We start from the raw sequence: 22,852 nt of genomic DNA, 5'->3' as shown, positions 1-22,852 counted from the left end.
GTCTGGAAGCGTACCTTCTGGCCCCACTGGCCCCCTAAACTGTGGTAAATTCATAGCTCATGCACAAAGACTGTTGCAATAGCTGGTGTATTTTAGAATATAAATTTGGATGTATACATAGCTTACACACATGCCCAGAGTGTTGATTATAAATGTAGGTAAATGTTTCCTTTTGTAGCTAGGAAAGAGCATAGATTTGTGTTCAAATAAAGACCTTGGGGAATTACTCGCCACCTTCTTTCTTACACTGACTAGATATCTCCACCCCCATTATGATGTTTCATGCAGACAGACTGGCAGTGACTTGCGCACAAGGTGCCCTTCTAATTGGCTCAAATGTGTCAACATCAGAGCGTTGAGGCAACAAGCGAACATTTTTTTGCTGCAGAAATTTGCATAAACCTTCAGAGAATGCTTTGCCATCCCAGGCAGCACTTTTCAGCCCTGGACTGCGGCAGTCTGCCTGGAGAGGTCTGTAAATGGTTTAGAGAAAGATAGTACTCTCCAATGTTAACGCTGAATGAAAGAACCAGGCCTTCTGAGTGATTTAGGCTCTTGGTTTGCAACAACCAGAAACACACAAAAGAGCATGTGGGTCTCAGTGGTTTTCAGAGAAGTCAGTTCAAGGATGCCATTTTGTGAGGTTCCACAAAGCCCAGTACATCGCTTACCTCCACACAAGTGGAGAAAATGCAAATATGGCTGCTTTTTCAGTGCAAAGTCTCTTCGAGGCCCTCATTCCCCAAGCTGAAAAGGAGAGTAGTAAAGCTCTGCTTTTATTTGGGTAAGATAGGGAGAGGATAATGAGGCAAATTGACTATTGAGATTACTTCTCAGAAAATTTTGGAATTGGACAAGTTCTTTGCTTAATTACACACACACACACACACACACACACACACCCCAGTATACCAGTGTGAAGTCTTCTGGGCTTGTGAGGGCCCAACAAGCCCCATCTGCTTGTGTAATTTAAAATACTGTTTTCTTCTGCAATACAGAAGGTAGGGCTATTTCACATCCAAGCTTGTTGTATTCTCTGCTTCCCCGGTGTTTGCTGAATCCTTGGGCATCTGGGGCTGAACACGGAAGGAGAGAGGACATTTTAATAGACCCTGGTTGCTGCTGCGGTTCCCTCCAGCAAAGTTAGGGCCCACTGGACTTTTTTCTAGAAAGAATATGAGTTTTTCTGACAGATGGCAGCAAAAGTCCTTTAATCAAAAACATCCAAGGTCATCAGAACTTTTTCAAGGGATAAGAAATGGCCTGCTTCAGAGTGCTGTGCCGCTTCCTGCTTCAGTCCACATACACGTAGGTACTTACTGGGTGTGAAGATGTTAATAGCAGAGAACTTATACACAGATATCCAATGCAAATATTTGTAACATAGTATTGTAAGTCCAAAGATACTGTCTTTAAAAGGATGGGGGGTGGCGAACCTCTTTCAGGCAGGTTCTGAAGGCTGGATGGCTATGCCCGTAAGAGGAATGCTGGAGGCCAGCCAAGGACATTTACCTTCAGGGAAAGATCTCCAGAGCAGTTCCTGTGAAAAATATAAAGGGAATGTGACACTGGCAATTGAGGAAAAGGAATTTTTTTTTCTAGACTGATCTGAGGAAGCCACTCTTCCTGAACAAATGTTACCCCTTTCCAGTATTTCGTTGAACAAATTTTTCAATGGGGAAACATTTGGGGTCAAGGAGAGAGGGAAGAACTAGAATTAAATTCCATAACAATGAGAATTGTTCTTAGAGGGGGACGTAGACCAAGGAGTTTCAGAAGGAATCCAGAAACCACCACCCTGTCTGTCCAGAAAGATGTTTCTGTGGAGAAAGACCAGGCAGTGGGCTTTCAAAAGGATATTTCGGTGAGATTGACAAGTACCTAAAACCATTTCCAGCCTTTAAGCTGGTTGGTGATTATCCTATGGCAGAACCTCCAGGGAATGGGAGGGACCCCAATTTGCGTTGGAGTGGGGGGGCACACTTTCTTGGCCTGCAGAGACTGGGTGGGTTTTCTTCCCAGGATCATTGGGGCTAGCTTGCAAGGGGATGAGTGGGAGGGGAGAAAACCGAAAGTGGTTGACTGGCTTTGGGGACGGGCCTTTTCCTGAAGGGAGGGGAGGAGAAGCCAAGTGCCTGGCACAGGGTAAGAAATGGGGGTATGTTGCTGTGGGGATTGCTTCCCCAGAGCTTGAGCAGTACATTGAGTTCATTTTCCCTCCTTCACAATGGCCAACTGCGCAGAGGTTTTGAGCCAAACCAAAGAAAAGCGCACGCACACACACACACACACACACACACACACACACATTCCTAGAAAAAGAGAAAGAGAAGTGGGGGAGGGAGAGAAGAGCAATGAAGGGAAGAAAAAAGGGAAAGGTGAAGAAGGACAGAGAAAGAAAGGAGGGAGGAAGGAGAGAGAGAATGGAGAGAGAGAGAGAGGAGGAGAAGAAGGAAGAGAGGAGGAGGGGGAGAGAGAAAGCAAGAGAGGAAAAAACATGGCGCTTGCGAGCTGTATGTGCAAAATCCGCAAGGAATTGCAGTAAATTCCTTTTTGTTTGAAGAAAATTTACAACTTGGTAATAGACCTTTTTATGACCTATTTGCGGTCGTCATTGGCTGCGGCTGGTCATGTGCAAGCGCCGCTCGCCTTCACGGCCTTTTTCCTGATTTCCCAGGCGAATTTCCCCCCGCATTCTGCTGTCCCAGAGCCTCACCCCCTCTTTTTCTAACCTTTGTCTCTGCAGAGGTGGGCTCCAGTCGCCGGCTGTGGGATTGCGGAGTCCGCGGCAGCCTCGGCTCGCTCCCTGGCCCCACCGCCGCTCACTCGGTCTGCACTGCTACCACCTCCGGAGCTGGTGGGGAGCCTGGGGAGGGAGGGCCTAGAAGGGGCTTTAGGCGCCGAGCTCCCGGCCGGCGCCGATACCGCCTGCCGGGAGCAACTGGCCTGCTCGGGGCGACTACAGCCGCGCGCTTCCGACGCGGCTTCTCCTCCAACATGAACGGGTCCCTGCTGCCGAGAGTGCGCGCCTCGGGGCAGCGCCTGGTGGATTACAGCCGCCGCCCGGACCGACCGCCGCCTGCAGCAAGGCAACCTTCGGGTAAGAGTCACCCCCTCCCCGCGCCCCAGCATGCCACCAAGAAGCCTAGGGCGCCGACCTCCTTGGGCAGCTCGGGGAGTCCAGCTGCTCCCCTACATTTCCCGGGGAACTAGGGGTCGTTGTCTAAGCCCCTTCCCCCAATCACTTCGTTGTTAGGGCGTCCCCTGGGGCCCGGGGTGGGATCCAGCTAGGTTCAGAAGTCTAAGGGGGTAATAGTATTTCCTCCAGAGATTCTGAGAAACGGGTATCCACAGACAGGATCCCACTGCCTAGATGGAGAGCCCCTCAATCCCACCCTGAGAAAGTGTGTAGACGGGTTACTCCTGAACATCTCCACTTTGCTGGGGGTCACTAAAGGCATTTTATTTAGAGCTGTGGTTTTTACGGTAGTACCTGGGAGGCTAACAGGTGTTTTTTGAGGGTTGGGGCTTGGGTGGGGGTGGGGTAAATTCTGTGTTCCCAGGATGTGCTGGGTGTTTGAATCTAGGCTTTGGTGACTGATGCTGGTTTATTTCTATGGTTGATGGTTTATTGGGCCTTGTGTTGTATGAGATAGAATTTTAAATATTTTTAAATTTTTCTCTAGCTCTTAGAGAAATTTTTAAACAACTCAAGATAGGTTCTTCCCACATATGATAATCTGTCAGGTTAATTTGAATTACTTTATATCACAAAACGAATGCATGTTTTCGGAGGTAATGGTATCAGAATATCTGGTGCAGGTCTTGGAAAAAAACCAATAGATCTTTCAGAAATACAAGGCATCTCTGTGTTCAAACATCGTGTGTTTCTTACTTGCCAGAGTAGGAAAAGAGTAGACCTTTTTGCTTTCTAAATGTATTGGTAGATTCCCCCCCCCCCCCCGCCTACCAATAAATATTACATTGCAACATCCTTCCCTTGACTTCAAAACTACTGAACTGAAACAATATGCATAAAAGAAAATCCTTTGCAGAAGGAAAAACTATTTTCTCCCACTGATTTTGAATGGCACTTGAGGATGCAGTTCGCAAATCCTATTGCCTATTCCCTCATGAACATTGTGAAATGAAACCTTTAGACAATCTGCCGCATTGCGCATGAGACTGCCCTGCGGAAGCCAAGGATATGGTCCCCAAAGCACCCAGTGGTAAATCCTAACTTATTGTTCCCTTAAAATTCCAATGTAACAGCATTGACCTTAAAAGCGTTTCTGAACAAAAAAAATGTCATCTTTGTGGAAAGATTTTTTTTTTTCTAATTAATGATGGAATCATGCTCATTTCAAAATGGAGGTCCACGATTTGTGGCCAGTTGATGCCTGCAAATTCTCCTGGATCACTAACTCTGATCACTTACAAATAAGAAACTTGAGTGATTTGGTTTTTAATTTGGCTTGTTTGTATTTTGTAACTATTTCTCTACTACAGTTCAATGGCCTTTGAGATAATTCTTTGATCGGAGTAAAAAGATATTTCCCATTGAAAAGCAGGCACCTGGATCATGGTTTCTAGGCCCTGCCGAGTAGATCCGGAACAGGAAGAGTCCCTAGGTCGGATGGGACCCAAGTGGGGGGTGGGGGTGTGGCCCTGATGGCCAAGCTCTAGGTTCAGAGCTTCATTACTTTTCCCTGGGTTCTGTAGCCTAGCGCGCTTGGCTAACTGAAAACCTGCGTTGGCTGCTGGTCCGATTACACAGCACAGGTTGATGTCATGGGCAGATGTGGAAGACTGAAGAGCTCTTTGTAAGCCCCGTGGTAGCATTAATTCTTATTGGAACGAAATGGTCGATTGCATTTAAGGGAAATAATCCGCAAATCACAGGAACTTGGGCCATTAGTCCGCAAGGAGACTAGTTCGTGCTGTTGCCTCTGGCGGAAATAACCCCATTGTTTCTGTTAACCTAACAAAAAAACAAAACAAAACAAAAAAACACGAAATTTTAAAACGCTGGGACCCTAAGAGCTGAGAAGCCCGGAAGTGTAACTCGCAGCGTCCTTGGCCCAAACCTCTGTCCTCGTATAGATCAGGGAGCCGATAGCATGTCCCGGCCTTGGTGACAACGGGTCAGGCCGTGAGCTGGGCTTGAGATCTCTTCGAGGACCAGGAGAAAGAGCGAAGCTCGCAATGATGAATGTAGCCAACCACGAGGGCTGAAAACGAAGCGTATTTTCCCGTCGGATGTTTCTACAAATAAATACATTTCGCCAGAGTTCTGTTTTCTGAACCCGAGAGGCTAGGGAAATCGAACAAAGACAGTATTTCACCCTGGGCTGGCAGGCAGCTGTTAGAGGTATTTACGGCCTTGCCTTGCCGCAATGCGGCGACCAGGCAGCGGAGTAGGGATGCGGGGGCACCGGAAGCTGGGGAGAAGCCACCAAGAACTCAGAATTCCAACTGAAATTCAATTTAGGGTCATGTTTTCTGAAATGGCGTGAACAGATGCCCTCTTTCTAGGGACTGGTCCTTTAGATTTGATAGTTTTGCAGAGTAAGGGAGAAGTTGTGCTCTCTGGATGCAGGGTGGTTTTCCCCGCCTTGAAGAACGACTCAGGGGAAGCAGTGCCCCAGATGTGACATTTCTGATCCACATGACAACGTTTAGAGTGTTCATTGGCAACGAGGAGATGCTGCTTGTTCGGCGGAATAGGGTTTGCAAATCAGAAAGGACAGTTGAGGCTTTTAATACAGGTTTTCCAGAAAAAGAAAAGTATGCTTCCTGCTTCTTTGAGATGAGGTTCTCAAGCTCCTCTGCATCCAGGCCTAGAAGCGGTGCGCGGTGCCCGCCTTCCGCACCACTCAGGGCCTCACAGCGCCCTCCGTACACACGCGCGCCAGGCATCCAGCGCATGTGCAGTGAGATGACCCAGCCCGGAGATGCCATCCGCCAAGCGCGGGTGGGGGCAGTGGGCGAGTGGACTCGAGCAGGAAGATACACCCGATCTTTCCATTCCCCCTCGGTCAAGGCTCGCTAGTCAAGGCTCGCTACTCATCTTGCCTTTATCTCAGCCTTCCCTGTATAGCTGAACAGTTCGACCTTTGGCTGCATTTCCAATCATCATGACTTATCACCTCACCCCAATTTAAATCTGTATGCTAGACACAGGCTGCAAATACGAGATAGGGGCCAAAGGAAATACTCTTCTTTCCAGTTGTTATACACACACACACACACACACACACACACACATCATATAGTATATATGTGCCCCTCGGGGAAGGGTCTAGATTTTTTTTCAGCCTGGTGCTACTGCTTTGGGAAAAGGCCTTTCCTTCTGGCGCCTGCTCAAACAGCCAAACTTCAGGCTAGTCCTTCAGCTCGACCATCCCTGGATCCTGTTACGCCAGCACAGCACGCTCGAGGGCTCTGGGGAGGAGGATAGTGGCAGCAGCTCGGCTCAGAGCAGTCAAATAATAAATGAACAATTAAGGGCTTCTTTCGCCTGGACTCGCTTAATTAACCGGGGACTAGCGCCTCTGGCCCACGAGGTTGTTGTCTGCGCTGGGGTGGGCTGTAGGGGATGAGAGGCGTCCTCAGGGCCCTCTCGCTCATTCCGGCCGCCCCAGGGGACATTGTAGGAAGAGCCTCTGGTGCGGGGAGGCCTCCGCCCGCCCGAAGTCCCGGCCTCAGGTTTCCGGGGCTGGTGGTCTCCTTGCTCTGCTGTCTAGCGCCTCGTCCAGGAGGAGGCGCTGTAGGACAAGCGTCTCGTCGGCTGCGGCGGGCCGGGAGGGCTGCAGCGGAGGGCTCGCCACTCGCTCCTCCCTCTCCCCCGCCCTCTACCTCCGCACGCAAAGTGTGTGAGGCCTCGAACAAGGGTCGACAGTGCTGCGCCCAGCCCCAGGGGTTCCCTTCGCCAGGTTGGCAGTGGAAGCAGCTCCGAGGCCAGGGAGCCTAGGGCCGTTCCGGGTTGGCGGGCCCCTTCGTTTTCTCCACCCTCCCAGAGGGGGCGCGACTTCCTCGTGCTGCGCTCCTTGAATCCTGTTTGGGGCAAGCTGCGCCCAATCCTCGGATCCCAACCAGCCCCTCCCTCCTGCCATTTACCTTGGCCCAGATTCCTGGTACCCAGAATGGACAGACATGAAAAGCACATCCTTTAGTGCCACCTCGAACAGGCTGATGGGCCTTGCCTTTGCTCACTTAGAACGGAGCCTGGGTCCTGGGAATCCCTGGAGACTCTTAGAGCTTGGGTAAATCCTATTTGCTCAGCAGCTTGAGAGAACTAGCCAGATGCGCATGTCTACTTCACACCACCCACCCACCCTTCTACCACCACTTCGCTCATTTCAGGCCTTTTGTGGGCTCCACTGGGCGTTCCTCGCATCAACTTCAAGGGCCAGCGACACCTTACTTAAATAATGCTCTGACCCAATCCCACTGATCCTCTGTTATCTCTTAGCAATGCAGTCTTTTGCTTCACTACCGCCCCCGCCCTTCTCGAGGGCAATGATTCTCAGTGAAGACCTGCATCAAATCTCTTGTTTATAAGGCAAGTTTCTCGGTCCTATCCCAGACCTACTGAATCAGAATATCCAGATATGATACCCAGAGACCTGCATTTTGTAAGCACTCCTCCCCACAGGGCAGTTAGGCTGCAAGCTTATGTTTGAGAGCCACTGGTCTATTATCTCTCCCACTCCTTTAATGATTATTTGTTCTCCAAAGATCAAGTTCCCTCTACCTCTACAACTAGGCATTCCCCAGAGCCCCTAGGGTTCCACCCAGGGTTGTGTTTTTATTGCCACCACCCTATGGGCTGAGTACTTTCTCCCATTTTAGGGAAGGAGCCATGGATCCCTTACTTTTGGGTTGGAGGTTTCAACAGCAGTTCTGGGTTCAGACTGCCATGGTACCACTTACCTGTTGTGTGATCTTAGGCAAGTACTGCAACTCTCTACACCTGTTAATTTCTTTGAAAACGAGGGATAAGAGTACTTTCAAGAGTTTCTATGAGAATTTTTACTTACTTGCACTACTGTATGTCAGGCACTAACTGCTTTACATACTTTAACTCACTGGTTAAGTACTTAAACCAGTGTTTTGGCACATACCAAGTATTCATTACATATATATTTCTTATTATCAATCCCCCTTTTGCTGAGTAATCAGGCCTAGATTTTAGAGCAAAAGACACCTGGTTCACTCACCAAATTCTTGAATTCTATGGAGGACAAAACAGGTTTGAACACACAGGAAGTAGCAGACTCAGGAGAACATAGTTCTGGGACCTAACCTATTGCTGTAGTGGGTCACATAGTTCTGGCCCGCTGGGTCTCAGTGTCTGGCACCTAAATGTTTAGGGTTACACCCAGGCAGAAAGTGGCCCTAGCTCCTCAGTGGGCCGGTGTCAGGGAGGGGAGTCCTCACACCCACACAGGCACATCTTCGACTCCCACAGACGGACAGCTTTAGGTCTTTCCTGAGAGCAGGCCCACTGATCCAGCTCTTGCAGTCACCTTCTCCATCACCACCCTGTCCTGTCAGTCACACCCACTGGGCTGGTTGTTCCTCTTGTTCTCCCACAACCCCAGGGCAAGGACCCTCCTTAATCTCTTAAAATCTAGGGCAGGTTAGGAAAGCAAAAGGCCAACAGCAGCCAAGGAAGCCGAGGAGCCCCGCCTCCACCCCCAACCCTTCTCACCCCTTCATCCGCTTGTGACCCAGGATCTGTACTCCAGGGCTGTAGCTGAGCCTCAGCCCCCAACATGTGTGGGGGTTGTAGCTGGAAAGAGTATTTTTATAATGCATCACAAAAGATGTACAGAATTTCAAAGAATTGGAAGGGTCAATGGAAAATTTGAGGGATAAGTCCTCATCCATAGTTCTCGATGCCATGACTTCTGTCTACAGTCTGTTTTCATGAGGGCCTCTGTGGCTCTTGGACAAGCTACTTTGCTTGGCTTAACCAGGAAGTCCTCCTGGGTCAGATTTTCTCTCAAAACATGCAGTTTCTTCTGCTGCCAACCTTGTCAGGCAGTATTCTGCCTATAGCCTAGGGCAGCACTTAGCTCCCTAGCCACTGCCCTCTCCTGTTCCAACAAATCTTGGTTCTCCTAGTACTTAGATGGCCACCTCAGCCTCTTCTGCTCTTCTTGGGACCACTGGAGCCTTTTCTAGCCTCCACCCTGCTCTCAGACATCCTGCCCCAACCCCCCTACCCAATTGTTTTGGTCTCATCTCTCACTATTGGCCTATTCGTGTGGGGTCACCTCTTCCTCCCAGAGGTCCTCAAGCCAGAGCACCAATGAGTGACTCCATTGGGGCAGGGGGAGGTGGGCAGGCAGAACAGTGTTTCTCTTTTGGTGATAGAGTATAGTGCCAGGAATATAGAGTTACATTTCTCTCATGCTTCGGACTCCCTGCTCAGCCCTTCTCTGGCTACACGCCCAGACTATATCCTTAAGTACTAGCCCTGGGCAGGCTCCTTCCTCCACCTGTCTCTCTGGCCAGGAAGTACATTCAAAGCCCCTCTTATCTCTTCTATTGTACAACCATTTAGTTTAAGAGGAAAGCTCCACCCCCTTCAGGCAAAAGGCCTCTTAAGAGCCAACATGAAAATATTCTTTCTTGGAGCCACCTAGTAGGGGCCATTAAGGTGGGTAGAGGGCTGACTTTCATTACTTTTGGAGTAGAGCTGCTGCCTCCCAGGACCCCATCTCTCTCTCTTCCTTACTGTGAGCTACTTTGGCTCCCAGGGGGCAGTGGAACCTACAAGGTGCCCTATCTCATGGGAGCTTTCTAGGCTCTTTTTAGCCACATGGGGAGGGACAGTACCCAGAGTCCCACTTTACCTAAAAATTAATTCCTTCCAGGTTTTTAAGAAGACTCAATTTGTCCTTCCCCACTGTCTCTTCCATTACCTCCATTGCAAGTTCTTGGGAAACTCCCCAACAAACGGGCACATGCTAGCTCTGCTCTTCCCATCACTCAGTTTCTCTTCCCCAATCCACTCTCTCTCATCTACAGAAGACCAGGAGGGGAGGAGAAAAGGAAGACAGGGAGGAGGAGACAAGAGAAGATTATGGGAAGGTAGACACTTCCTCTCTTTACTCACTTTGTCTTGCTTTCCTAAGATCAAGACATAAATGATGTCTGCCTCAATATCTTCCTTTCATCTCTCCTTTTCCTTACTCACAGCTAAATATACAGATAGGCTATGTAATTTTATCTTTTTGTGTAGGCCACAGTAAAGGTTGCAAGCATGTCTCAGTCACATGCTTCATCACCATTCTTTCAAAGAATGTCTATCTAGTCCTGACTAGCTACCCATCACTGTTTCAAACATCATTTCTCCTCAGTCTTATCTTGTCCTTACCCCATTCTCAAAAAAAGCTCATCACAATTGCCTGGAAAGTAATATGTACTGTGATTAATTTCTCTTTTTTCTTTCTTTCTTTTTTTTTTTTTTTTTTTTTTTAAGACAGAGTCTCACTGTGTCCCCCAGGCTGGAGTGCATGGTGTGATCTCGGCTCACTTGCAACCTCCGCCTCCCGAGTTCAAGCAGTTCTCTTGCCTCAGCCTCTCAAGTAGCTGGGATTACAGGCACGCACCAACACGCCCAGCTAGTTTTTGTATTTTTAGTAGAGATGGGGTTTCATCGTGTTGGTCAGGCTGGTCTCGAACTCCTGACCTTGTGATCTGCCTGCCTCAGCCTCCTAAAGTGCTGGGATTACAGGAAAATAAAGAAAGCTCTTCTCAACCCCTCAAACTATTATTATTATTATTATATTTTGACAGCTGCTCATTTAGTGCTAATCAGAATCAGAAACTGTTTTGAAGAGTTTATCCATTTTTAAAAACAGATGCCATCAACCATAAAAAAAAAAATATATGTCTACATGCCTAGTGGAACAAAAGAAGAGAAATGGATGGATGCCTTACAATCCAGGCTAACAGCCCCCTGCTCTCTAGCTAATGACAGTCAAATCAGGAAATGGGTTTGGAAGTGCATGTAGAATGGTGGAAAGTGGGATGCAAGGAGATCTTTGTATGAAGGTTTTTTTTTTTTTATGGGCTTAGTGGGACTTTCTGATGGGAACAGTTGCAACTGAATTTGATTTAGAAATTGTGTGTGTGTGTGCTCTACAAATCTCCACAGAACATCCATTATTTTCATCAGAATAGTCAAAAACACACATTTTTACACTGTTTGGTGGCAACTCTGGTGGGCTATTTAAAGGTGCTGGGGGGTCAATTCTCTTTTTATTTATGCTCCTTGGTGGGAGCTGGGGGCATCTTTCTCTCTCTCTTACCCCCACTCATCCTCCCCCAAGCAGAGAATGCTACATTCTCCTAGAGAGCGGCCTCAGGCCCAAGCTCCTTTTCTTGGCTTTCTCAGCAGGACAGAGGCAGTGTACTCCCTCTTCCTCTCTTGGGCTCTCTCCTTGAAGCAGGCAGCAGTGTGGGTATGGGGGTAGTCCTCCTAAGAATCCCACCCAGTTTTGAGCCCCCAAAGCTCCTGAGCCCTGATCCCTGTGCTTGGGGGCACCGTGGGAGTGGGGACATCTGACTTCCCAGGCTTGGATTCCTTGAGGGTCTCATTTGCTTCCTCACACCCTGTCTCCTTCACACCAGGGCTGTTTTATTGTTTTATAACCTTCTTTAGAGGTTTAGTTGCCAAAGATTCTGAAGGGGCTATTCTCCGCTTTCTCACTTTACCGAATCCCAAGTCTTGATGTTTTAAGCAGTTTGGTCACTTGCAAACGCTTCCCTTTCAGATCTAAGGAAATTATAAAAACCTCTAGGCATGTGGCTACCTTCAATTTTCTTCAAACTCATCCACAACAATACGGAGGGAGCCAAGTGTTAATTCCAACTGCCACTCCCACCCCCAAGCCCACCCAGCCTCTCTCTAACCACCTTTCTCTATTGAAACTTGAACAAAATCTCAAATTTCCAACTTCTGGTATAAGCAAGTAAGAAATGGCTTTTGACTTTCCCCTTTATCACATCTAGAGCTAGGAAATTATTGAAATAAAGGGGTTGATGGTACTCACAGTGAATGCAGCCAAAGAATCATAAGACATGCCCACCAACCAGCCTTTTCCAAATAGCACTATCTCCCAACTTAAACAGCTTCTCTGAAAAGATGCTATTTGAAAAGCCTGGGTATTGATATGAATATGACCTCCCTTGCATCTTGGATATTTGGAACTATTTAAATCTGAGGGAACAGTTGCAGCAAACCTTTATTTAGTGAATAAAAGTTTAAAGCCAAAGGTTATTTATGGTTCTGCAGAGATGAGACCTGAGTGGCTATTTACGAGCACGTGATTCCAATAAACTTTGTTTTATTGCTTGAGAGTTGACAAGCCAAAATATAATTCCCACCATAAATTAGGTTAAGAGCATACAAGTGCAGATGCTGTGTTCCTGGAGCAGCAATAGGAACGTGAGAGGCTCCAGCCAGCACCAAGCTAAGAAGGAGACAGTTCTACTCAGCTCCCCTGCCCACTAGGAAAGAAAAACAGTAAGTCACTTACTACTTTTTCCACAACTTCAGAGGTGTGGGATTTCTCTGTTCCTGACTTTTCTGCTTAGGATGGGGAGAAGTCTCATCGAAGTTTATTCTAATTTTAGCCTAAACCTAAATTAACAAATAGAATGAGCATCTTGATCTCTCATGCCCTCCCTTCTGGATAGGGACAGTTAGGAATTGAGGGTTCCCCCCTCACAAGAGGGACTTACTGTCCCGCTTCTTCCCATAAGAGCATCTCCTTCAGAAGTGGAATAAAACAATGCTATTCTGGGGGGGGGGGAAAGAGAGGATGAGGGTAAAGATGCTTTGTCGCTGAGATTTCTGATATTGCTTTCTTATAATAATATTAGGAAAGACTGAAAACTTAAAACTGGACACCAGCCTCTGGGAGGACCATTGCTTTATAAGATTGTTTTCTGGGCTTTCCAGCAGCAATTCTGAAAAATTGTTGTCATACCCATAGAGCTGGATAACAATCTAAAGCATTGCCATTTACCTTTAAACCCATTGATTTTCCTCCTTGGTTATCATTTGGGTCCTCATTTCCCCCTGGAAATTGCTCTTTGTTTTGAATTGGAGTAGAGGTGGGAAGGCAAGTCCCAGCCATGCCTGATTCTTCTTTGAGGAGGAGAAGACAGGTTTTGGGAACACTGGTTGGGGCTGAGGAATTTGAAATCAACCTGAAGCTGGAAAAGAAGGCTGAATTGCTCCCAGGGTGAGAGAGATAGGAAGCTGGGGTGAGGGGCAGATGGAGCGGCTACCCCTCCCCAGTGGACCTGCACCCACCCAGCCTGATTGCGCAGAAGGAAACACACAAAGGCCCATTTTCTCCTCGCTTCCCGTTTTCCCACTGGGAAAACCCTGTTACAGGCGGCCTGACTTGGGCCAAATAACCAGTGAGGTTTTGCCCAAGGGTGCATGGAGTGGGGGAGGCAATGGAGACCGAATTCTCTCATAATCTTTCTCTCTGCTCTTGAGGGACTGCGATCTCCAGCTCCGCGGGGAACTTTCCGCAGTTCCCAGGGACGGGCACCTGAAGCAGGGAGGTCTGAGTATTGGTGGGGTGTCTTGGCCTTGTCATTTTTCTGTGAGTCATATGTTTCTGCTTTGTTATCCTGTGAAATTTAAGTGACCCCCGTTTTCATTGCAACAGGTTCGGGACCATGAGAGAGCGCCGCTGTAAGTACCTTCCCGTTTCTTCCGAATCGCGAAGAGGCGGTACCGATGGCGGGGAAGTGGTGGGCTTAGGGCCGAGCCTGCGGAGTGGGCGGATGAAGAAAGGCCCTGCCTCCCCTACCCCACCCCAACCCCCACCCCGGGCCTAGCCTTGGGAGGTTAGCTCGCCTTGGGAGGTGGAGGCGCTAAATCCAGCTCCTGGAAAGCTTTTCTTGGGCCTGGTTCACAGACACCTGCCTAAGGGAACCGGCCGCGGCGTCTCGCCCTGATCTCCCTGGGCCTTCCTGGACCTTCGTGGCCGTTCCCTGCTTAGCACAGGTGCAGCTCCTCCAAGACGGTCACTTCTGTTAAGAGCTTGCTAGTTAGCAGCCTGTCCTATTAACGACCTGCGGCATCAAACCAAAGCAATAAACACCAAGGCAATGCGATCCCCTCCGCAGTCCAACCGTTCTTAGCCCGGTCCAGCCTGGCCAACCTTCTGTTTTTAAAAATATTAACTGAAAACAAAAACTCAATCCTCTGTGGCCGTGGGTGTGTTAAGTTGCTCTCTTCTGGGAAGGGCTGTGAATTCTGAGCTTTATGGGACATTCCCTTCCCCAACCCTCCCCCGATCTAGTTGCAGCCTTGCACGCTCTGGGTTTGGGACACTGGCTGAACGAGGAGGGATACGGTCCTTCTTTTCACCTCTGCTTCTCTGTAACTGCAGTTGGAGGATTTCCTCCCCAGAGTCGCTGTTGCTGCAAAGAGACATAGGAGGGTGGAGCGGGGTGGGGTGGGGCCAGAGACTCCTGGGGCCCTTGGCTTGGATGTTTGGATCTTTCTGAGTTGCCTGTGCCGCGAAAGACAGGTACATTTCTGATTAGGCCTGTGAAGCCTCCTGGAGGACCATCTCATTAAGAGGATGGTATTGGCGGGAGAGTCACAAAAAGAACTGTGGCCCCTCTCTCACTGCAAAACGGAGGCGATTTTATTTTAACGGGAGATAGAATATGAGAGGGCTGCAGCAACCAGGTACCCTCCTTCCTTCATGGTTGGAAAAGCTGGGGCTGGGCTCAGGGGCAGGTTTTTTTGGCCCCGCTGGGCTGGGCAGTCTAGTCGACCGTTTGTAGGCTGTACACACCCCTAGAGGAGCAGTTACCCTCTATACACCAGGCTGATCCAAGTGAAAAGGGCTCTGGGCCCCAGTCTGGAAAATCTGGTGTCCTGGGGACCCCCTGGTCTTGCTTCTCTCCTCCCCTGCACTGGCTTTGGGTGCTTATCTCTGCGGAAGCTGCTTGCTAGCAAACCCACATTCACTGCCCGGTAGCTGAACACAGCACAAAAAGCCCGAGAGATCAAAAGCGTTAGTATGGGCAGTTGAGCGGGAGGTGAATATTTAACGCTTTTGTTCATCAATAACTCGTTGGCTTTGACCTGTCTGAACAAGTCGAGCAATAAGGTGAAATGCAGGTCACAGCGTCTAACAAATATGAAAATGTGTACATTCACCCTGGTCCCCAGCCAGCTCAGCAGCCTCCCCCAATTTGTCTGGATAGAGCCTAGGCCCAGTGTCCCAGGAAGGTGGGTACGTGGGAGTCCTTGGCATTCAGGGAAACTGGGGGGAATCTTCAGGGACAAACAGATTCTGCAGCCTCATAGCCCTTGTTAGAATGGGCACCCAAAAAATCTCTACGAAAGAGGTAAAGTGATGGAACCAAAGGATTGGGGGTGTGTGCAAAGTGCCATGCCTGGAGGGGTAGTATTCCTGCCCCACCCCACCAGGCCCAGGCCTAAGCTCGAAGCTAATGTTTGATTTATGTGGGAAGTAGGAAGGGCAATTAAGACAGGAAAAAATAAAAAAAAAAAAAGGAGCACCTTCAGCCCACAGTTAGGCGTTCAAAAGCCCCACTCAAGCCTGGGCATCCCTGTGCCCCTGAAATCCATCCAGGCCCTGAGTGAGTCTGCGCTCTCCATGCCCTGAACTGAGGGGCATGCCCTGCGCAGTGCCGAGGCACTGGGGCGGGTGAAATTTGTGAACTTTTGTACTCTTGTGTGCTGCTGTCGGCAAAGCAAAAATAATGAAACTTTGTGATATGTTTGTAAATGATTTCGAATGACCCCTCTCCCTGCCCTTCACCATTAGCGCGCCGGCCTCAGCCCAAGGCGGCTCGGTGCCTGTGAGTAGCGCCTGCCTCGGGGTCTGCAGCAGCCGCGGAACGGAGAGACCAGCCCGGCTCAGGGCCCATGAAGGTAAATGCGCGACTTCTTGGAGTAGATTTGGCAGACAACCTGGCTTGGTCAGGCAGTAGGAAAAGCAGTGGACAGAGGATATTCTCCTCTTGCCTCTTTTCTTTCTGCCGCTGAGGGCATTTGTTCCTTTCTGGAAAATACCACTTGATAAGGGGGGGGTTATTTGGATCCTGAGAGGGGGGTAATAAAGCCGCCATCCCTGGGATGGATTATTTTTATTTCTTTTTTTTCCCTTTCTTTCTTAAAAAGAATATTCTGGTTGCTAGGCTGCTTGGTAACCCTGACCCTGGCAAAAGAATGAGTGAACTCGTTGCTTCAAATTGTCGCCAAGCCCATCAGGCTACCTGAACTGTTTCAGAAAGTGCGGGTGGCTGCGTCAGGCGGTGGTGGCTCAGAGGAAGAGGCTGGGGCTGGCAGCGGCCTAGGCACCTCACTCTGGGTGGGACCCAGAGGTTGTAACGTTGTCTATATATACCCTGTAGAACCGAATTTGTGTGGTATCCATATAGTCACAGATTCGATTCTAGGGGAATATATGGTCGATGCAAAAACTTCACGTTTCTTCGGAATAGCCAGAGACCAAAGTGCGAAGTGGAGACTAGAAGCAGCCGACACTGGCCAGCCGCCTCTTTTTGTTTTATTACCTTGGACTCCAGGAGGATCAGCTGTGCCTGGTGACACAGAGCAGCATTTCCCTCTTCAGAAGCTCCTCACCTTTAAACAGAGGATCCTGTGGGTGCTGAAAAAGAAAAGGAAAGAAAGATGAGAGAGAAAGATAGAGAGAGAAGAAGAAAAAAAGAAAGAAAGAAAGAAAGAAAGAAGGAAAGAAAGAGAGAGAGAAAAAGAGAGAGAAGGAAAGAAAAGAAAAGAAAAGAAAAGAAAAGAAAAGCCTAATTGGTTGCACGGATGCAAGACCAAAGGGCTAGGTTTGGTGGTACTAGGGAGTGAGGTGCAAGGCCAGCTTGCCCAGTCCCAGCTCTGCCCTCCAGGGACATGAGGTGCAAAGGAACTCTAATGGGGCTCGCTGGTATTTGGGGCCCTCCTGTGGGAAGAAAGCAAGCTTCAAAGAAGCCCAATGGGGAGCTCTGGGGTGCATTTGAGCGAGTTGAGGCTACCCTCGCCACCATCCCAGCCCACCCCCAGCTACATGGGCAAGGGCAATAAGGGCCTCTTGCCATTTCGGCAGGGCCTGGCTTCAGCTGGGAACACCCGGGCCTGGGCACTGGTAGAAAGCATGGTGGTTACTCATTGCCTAATTTGATTCAAGCTGGCCAGATTCTGGTAACTTTCGGGTGACCCTGATGAAGACAAAGCCAGGACGGCAGCCTTTGTATGGCAGAGTCCCAGCTCCCGCCGGCCGCAGGCTGGGCAGGCAGGCAGGAACCCTCCCCGCCTGGGGCACTCTGCCCAACTCATGGGCGACTTCGCCCACCCACCTTTCATTGCTCTGCACCCCAGTAGGAAGATCCATTCTCCCTTGAGCTGTGTCTATTTGGCTTGTGGGGGGGTAGTTGCTTTCAGCTGGGGGTGATTGGAACGGGGCACGGAAGGTTGGCAAAATCAGTGACAGACAAAAGCTGGGATTACCTGAGGGAACGGGGTGCTGGGAACTGGAACTACATTAATATCTGGCTGGGGCTCTCAAATGTGCCACAGCAAGCCACTTGATTACACGTATGTTATTTAGTTAAATTTGTAAAAATTATGAGATGCTCACCAACCCGGTGATAAACTTGCTCCCTTGCCATTGGCTGGCCTGGTCACATGGCCGCCCAACTTTATTCAGTTGACAGCAAGTAGGAGGGCCCTATGGAAGGAGAAAAAAAGACAACACGAGAAAAATTAGTATTTTCTACCTTCTGAAATTAATGGTCATGAGTTCGTATATGGTGAACTCCAAGTATGTGGACCCCAAGTTCCCTCCGTGCGAGGAATATTTGCAGGGTGGCTACCTAGGCGAGCAGGGCGCCGACTACTACGGCGGCGGCGCGCAAGGCGCAGACTTCCAGCCCCCGGGGCTCTACCCGCGGCCCGAATTCGGTGAGCAGCCTTTCGGAGGCGGCGGCCCCGGGACCGGCTCGGCGTTGCCCGCGCGGGGTCACGGACAAGAGCCAAGCGGCCCTGGTGGTCACTACGCCGCCCCGGGAGAGCCGTGCCCAGCGCCCCCAGCGCCTCCGCCCGCGCCCCTGTCTGGCGCCCGGGCCTGCAGTCAGTCTGACCCCAAGCAGCCGCCCCCCGGGACGGCACTCAAGCAGCCGGCAGTGGTCTACCCCTGGATGAAGAAGGTGCACGTGAATTCGGGTAAGACTCTGGTCTAGCAACCTCTCTGCCGGCATCCCAGCCCTTTGGCCTGGGTCCCCTGGAAGGGGGTGTGAGTAGGTGTGGGCGTGTGGAGCTTCCATGGGCGCCGCAATTACTCTCCCCATAAATTTTTATAGCTGAGGGAGCAGGCCAGGACCATGTGGCTGGCTGCTCCGCTGTGGGCGCAAAAGGGGGTGGGGATGGGGGTGGGGTGGGGGAGGACTCCATTTTCAGAGCAGGGGGAAGGCTGTGGAGGAGCAGGGGATTTCCAAAATGCTTGCTGGGTTGTTCCGGACCAGATGGTGGGCCTGGAAGAAAGAGCACATTTGGGGATCCCGCCCTGCAAGCCTGGGGTGTGTGGGTGTGTTTGAGGAGGTGGGTGGGAGTGAGCGGGTGCGCCGGGGAGAGGGTGGGAGGGAGGAAGCAAAGTGAGGTTGGGAGCACGCGGGGAGGTCCGCGCCAGGAAGTGAGCGTCGGAGGCGAGGGGCCTAACTAGTGGCCGGGCGCTGACCTGGCTGTCCTGTCTGTTTTGTCTCGCAGTGAACCCCAACTACACCGGTGGGGAGCCCAAGCGGTCCCGGACGGCCTACACCAGGCAGCAAGTCCTAGAACTGGAAAAAGAATTTCATTTTAACAGGTATCTGACAAGGCGCCGTCGGATTGAAATCGCTCACACCCTGTGTCTGTCGGAACGCCAGATCAAGATCTGGTTCCAGAACCGGAGGATGAAGTGGAAAAAAGATCATAAGCTGCCCAACACCAAAGGCAGGTCATCGTCCTCATCTTCTTCCTCGTCTTGTTCCTCCTCAACCGCCCCCAGCCAGCATTTACAGCCGATGGCCAAAGACCATCACACGGACCTGACAACCTTATAGAAGTGGGGACCCTGGGCCCATCTCTCCCTGCACACCAGGCTGAGCCGAAGCTGCGGGGGCAGGCCGGGCCTGCTGTCACCTTGCTGGGCTCTAAGGTACTGTGGGGTGGACCTGGGACTAGCAGGCCGCCCTCGGACTAGGTTAGCATCCTGCCCGAGGGCAGCCCCCTCCCTAGAGCGGGATGGGTATGGGGGGGGGGCGGGATTCTCTCTCTAAGTATATTATATGGCAGGAGCTACTGAGAACATAAAATCTTGGCGAGTCATTAAACTCATGAAAATCACCACTCTTGGATTTTGAATTTGCAAATGAAGGTTGGGTGCTTTATCCCACTGTGAATTTGGACTTTCTCCCCCACTCCACCCCTCCAGGGAGCTTTGTGGCTTAATAATGTGGGGGAGTTGAGGCAGAAGGTTGGCCACCCTTGTGCTAGGTGCTTTCAGTGGAAGCCAGAGAGCTGGGTCAGGATTTCTGAACTTTCTGGATTGTCTATGGAATTTCATGTGATTAAAAAATATATATTTTGCTCCCAGTGGCCCTGTGTCCAAAGAAATGGGTCTAAGAAGGAAGTGAAAACGGGTTATTTTATGTTTAGATATTTGCTTAAATATTTATTTGTTGGGAAATGTGGTACAGAAAAAACCGACACCTTCATGCCAAAAATCTTAAAATGGTGAAAGGGGCTGAACTTCAGGGAGCAGAATGAAAGATATGTGCACTTACTTCTGAACCCCACCCCCACCCTTCACCCTCGCTCTCTGGAAGTGTGTGTAGGGGCCCTTAACCCTTCCAGAAGGAAGCAAAGGATCCACTCAAAGTTGAGTTCCTGAAAATATATTTCCACATGTGCTTTTTTCAGCACTGTGCTTACCAACAGTTCTGGGTGATTAAAGGAAAGGGGAAAAAAGCAACAAATGGTCCAACATTTTCCTTCTGGGGAAAGAAAACAAAACCTCTATGCACTGGGTCGTTAGATAATGACTGAATTTTCTGATCCAACTGGATTTCAAATGCCCTGAATATCCCCACGTAGCAGTGTTTTACAGGAACTGGTGTATGGCCTGTGTAGGGGAAGAGCTGTGTGGTGGGGAGAAAGTGGGAAGGTGAGGAACTCTTGCTTTAAGAAAGAAAGAAAAATAAACCTAATTGAATCTAGACATCCACAAAAGTTAGCCTTAGAGGTTTTTTCTCCTGAAGTTTTAATTTTTTAAAAAACCAAATCTAAGGAAGATTTCCTCAGCCCATTAATTAGAAGCGGAATATGTAAAAGTATAAAAGTTTTCAAGCACTCATCTTTGCCTTGAGAATAGTGCTTTTTTAAAAGAATCATTCTCAACAGGAGAGATGTTCTTTAGTCATTTTTCTTCTGTCTCGCCCGGGAAGGGTTCAAAGTTCATTTTTCTAAAATGCTGACCCTTAAGCATAAGGAGGAAAAAGTCAAAGGTAATGACCAGAGTTCATATACTTAGATGAAACAAGTCTTCCCAAGGCCTCAGGCTTGGAAAAAAGGGTTGTAGCTATCAAAAAGTGACCAAAGTGAAAGAGGGAGAAAGGGTAAGCTTAAAACTTAATTTTAAGATCCAGAAAGGGGATATTTTTTCAGTGCTTCAAAAACACTTTAGAAGGTTTCTGTGGTAATTTAAAAAATACATTTAAGTGGGAGGGAAAAAAGAGTTTCTCTGTAGGCGTGTTCTTTGGCTGTGTCTCCTGAGAACTGAGGGCAGGTATTCACTGCAGTCCCTAGGCTGAAATTCCGCTTCTCTAAAGTGTCTTCCAAGCCTTGGTCTTTTGTATTAGACCCTAGGGACTGCTCTTTGTTCCTCCTTGGGGTGAGCCTGGCTCTCAGACTTGCACATGGCAATACTTGAATATCACCACGTCGAGATATTAAAGATGGATATTCCTGCATTATTCACATCATTGTTTCTATGACAAAAAGCACAGAGTTCATACATAGTCAAGACGTCTTTTTTCTGACGCCCTCACGTAGAGAAGCTGAAAAGGTATTTTACTGAAGTTCGGGTAAATTACAGAATCAGGTTCATCCAGAGGACAAATTTTCTATTCGATTAGCTGTATTTCAGCCGGGAGGACTGACCTCTAAACCCTTAACCTTTTGGACTCTAACTACCCTTCTTTTCTTTTTTCCTCTCTAACGTGGAAAGCAGTCTTTGGATGTACCGTTTGAAAGGAGCCGCTATCCTTAGGCAAGTTGGAAAGTTGCTAAGATTCTTTCCTAAAACTTTAATCTGTGTATTCATTAAACCTTCTCCTTGGGAAGGGGAAAAAAGTATATATTTTCACAACATCTGACTACATATATATTATAGAAATTTGTTATATAGATTTTCTCCCACCTCAAAAATTCAGGTTATTCACCCCCAGCTTCATACCAAATGCCACAAACACTTAACTGACTTCATCCCTGCCCCAGAGGAAAGCCAAGAAACATGTTTTCAGGAGGAAAACCCAAGCTCCTTCTCAAACAGCCCCACTACTTTGGAAAGTAACTTAATCAGAGAAACTTCTTTGTTTATAAGTCTCAGCTCTCCTTCTCAGCTTCGAGGGATTCTTTTGAAATGTTAATGGAGCTTGGTTGGCCCAGAATGTAGCCCCCAACCCTGAGGTCCCAGCCGGACCTCAGCATCCATTTGGGCCCACAGGAGTGAGCCAGGGAAGGGGTAGGGCCCCCCAACCACCTAGGGCAGGGAAGGAAATGGGTTTCTATCGGGGAACGTGCTCTGGAGAAAGCTAGGTATGGAAAGGCTCCAGTGCCCATTTGCTATTATTTGTTTCCAGTTTGTTTCTTTACATTTGAGCCAGAAGTGTTTGTGTTGGTGTTTAAAAAAAAAAAAAAAAAAATGGTGGGGTCCTGACTAGGGAAGGGGCAGAGTGAAGTGTTTGCTGAGGACGTTGCTCCTCTGACTCCCATCTCACTCTGTCCATTGCAGCCTTTTGTTGTGAGATGACATTGTCAGTCAGCCCCATGGTGTCTGTTCACAGGAGATGCTTTTTAAATAGAATTGACCAATGTTTTGCTGCCACTGATTAAAGTATTATTTATACTAATTGTTGCTTGTAGTTTTGATGTAATTCATTGATCTATATTTAAAATAATAAAAGGTGTAGCAAATCTCCCTCCTGTTTGGTGCCTTAACAGAAGCATTCATTCTTTGTTAAGTCTTCTAGAAGCTAATATTTAATATAAACAATTTATTATGTTCTGCAATAAATTAGGCACCATTTTTGGGGGGTGGGGTGCCTAAGGTGTGAAGGTTAAGCCTTGTGAGGCTTAGCAATTCTGTTATTACCCCCTCCCTCATATACACACACTCCCAATTGGCTATCATATTTTGTGAGCATTGGGAAGCCTGGAGTTGAATTCAGGGTGCAGAGTGTTGGGTGTTATTTTTTTGAAGAAAAAGAAGTAATTGCCCAGGTTAACAGGGGGATGAAAGTTGGCATTCTGCTGGGCCCGGGCCAGCCCCCAGATCCTTATGGTCTGGAAACCCTCAGAGGAAGTCTTTGTGAAGTGGTGGATGAGACACCTTACCGGTCTCCCCCCAGTCAATGCAGGGAGAGCGATCTGGGTTCTGGGCCGAGCCGAGGCTGCTGGGTGGCTGCTCTGACCTGACCCCCTGGCCTCCACTCTTGGGCTCCTACTTTTCCGGTGCTGCTCAGCTCCTGCGGGGACTCTAGCACCTGCCCCTCCTTCTCC

General features: G+C 49.0%; 2 protein-coding genes and 1 long non-coding RNA gene across 4 annotated transcripts; 2 read left to right on the top strand and 1 right to left on the bottom strand.

Moving 5' to 3' along the window:
* Positions 1 to 68: 68 nt before the first annotated feature.
* On the bottom strand, positions 69 to 3,310 carry LOC116561117. Of its 2 annotated transcripts, XM_032292880.1 has the most exons (3): positions 2,733 to 3,310; positions 1,513 to 1,540; positions 69 to 1,070 (listed from the first exon to the last, which is right to left on the bottom strand). In XM_032292880.1, the coding sequence occupies exons 1-2, from the start codon at positions 3,130 to 3,132 to the stop codon at positions 1,515 to 1,517; spliced, it is 426 nt and encodes a 141-aa protein (XP_032148771.1). In that variant the 5' UTR covers positions 3,133 to 3,310; the 3' UTR covers positions 69 to 1,070; positions 1,513 to 1,514. The 2 variants fall into 2 exon arrangements, with proteins under 2 accessions (XP_032148771.1, XP_032148770.1); XM_032292879.1 differs by lacking the exon at positions 1,513 to 1,540.
* Positions 3,020 to 16,711, top strand: LOC116561118. The gene is made up of 2 exons (XR_004273294.1): positions 3,020 to 3,100; positions 12,416 to 16,711. It is a non-coding gene; the product is annotated as an uncharacterized LOC116561118 (long non-coding RNA).
* Positions 16,712 to 16,774: 63 nt separating this feature from the next.
* HOXD4 (homeobox D4) lies at positions 16,775 to 22,271 on the top strand. Its single transcript, XM_032292878.1, has 2 exons — positions 16,775 to 18,259; positions 18,800 to 22,271. Exons 1-2 carry the CDS (start codon positions 17,827 to 17,829, stop codon positions 19,132 to 19,134), a joined length of 768 nt encoding a protein of 255 aa, XP_032148769.1. The 5' UTR covers positions 16,775 to 17,826; the 3' UTR covers positions 19,135 to 22,271.
* Positions 22,272 to 22,852: the final 581 nt, after the last annotated feature.

Source organism: Sapajus apella, unplaced genomic scaffold (genome assembly GCF_009761245.1).
Source record: "Sapajus apella isolate SASKATOON/1434 unplaced genomic scaffold, GSC_monkey_1.0 scaffold28, whole genome shotgun sequence".
Taxonomy (NCBI): domain Eukaryota; kingdom Metazoa; phylum Chordata; class Mammalia; order Primates; family Cebidae; genus Sapajus; species Sapajus apella.
Note: the sequence above shows the minus strand (reverse complement) of the source record. Positions and strands in the feature narration are given on the sequence as shown.

What these genes read in the sequence shown, in the direction of transcription:
- LOC116561117 (XM_032292879.1), bottom strand. Translation starts at nt 3,132, where the DNA reads ATGCTGGGGCGCGGGGAGGGGGTGACTCTTACCCGAAGGTTGCCTTGC. An exon ending in CCACCTCTGCAGAGACAAAG is followed by an intron (nt 1,071 to 2,732) that starts GTTAGAAAAAGA and finishes GTTCAGCCCCAG; the next exon opens with ATGCCCAAGGATTCAGCAAA.
- HOXD4 (XM_032292878.1), top strand. Translation starts at nt 17,827, where the DNA reads ATGGTCATGAGTTCGTATATGGTGAACTCCAAGTATGTGGACCCCAAG. An exon ending in GAAGGTGCACGTGAATTCGG is followed by an intron (nt 18,260 to 18,799) that starts GTAAGACTCTGG and finishes TTTGTCTCGCAG; the next exon opens with TGAACCCCAACTACACCGGT.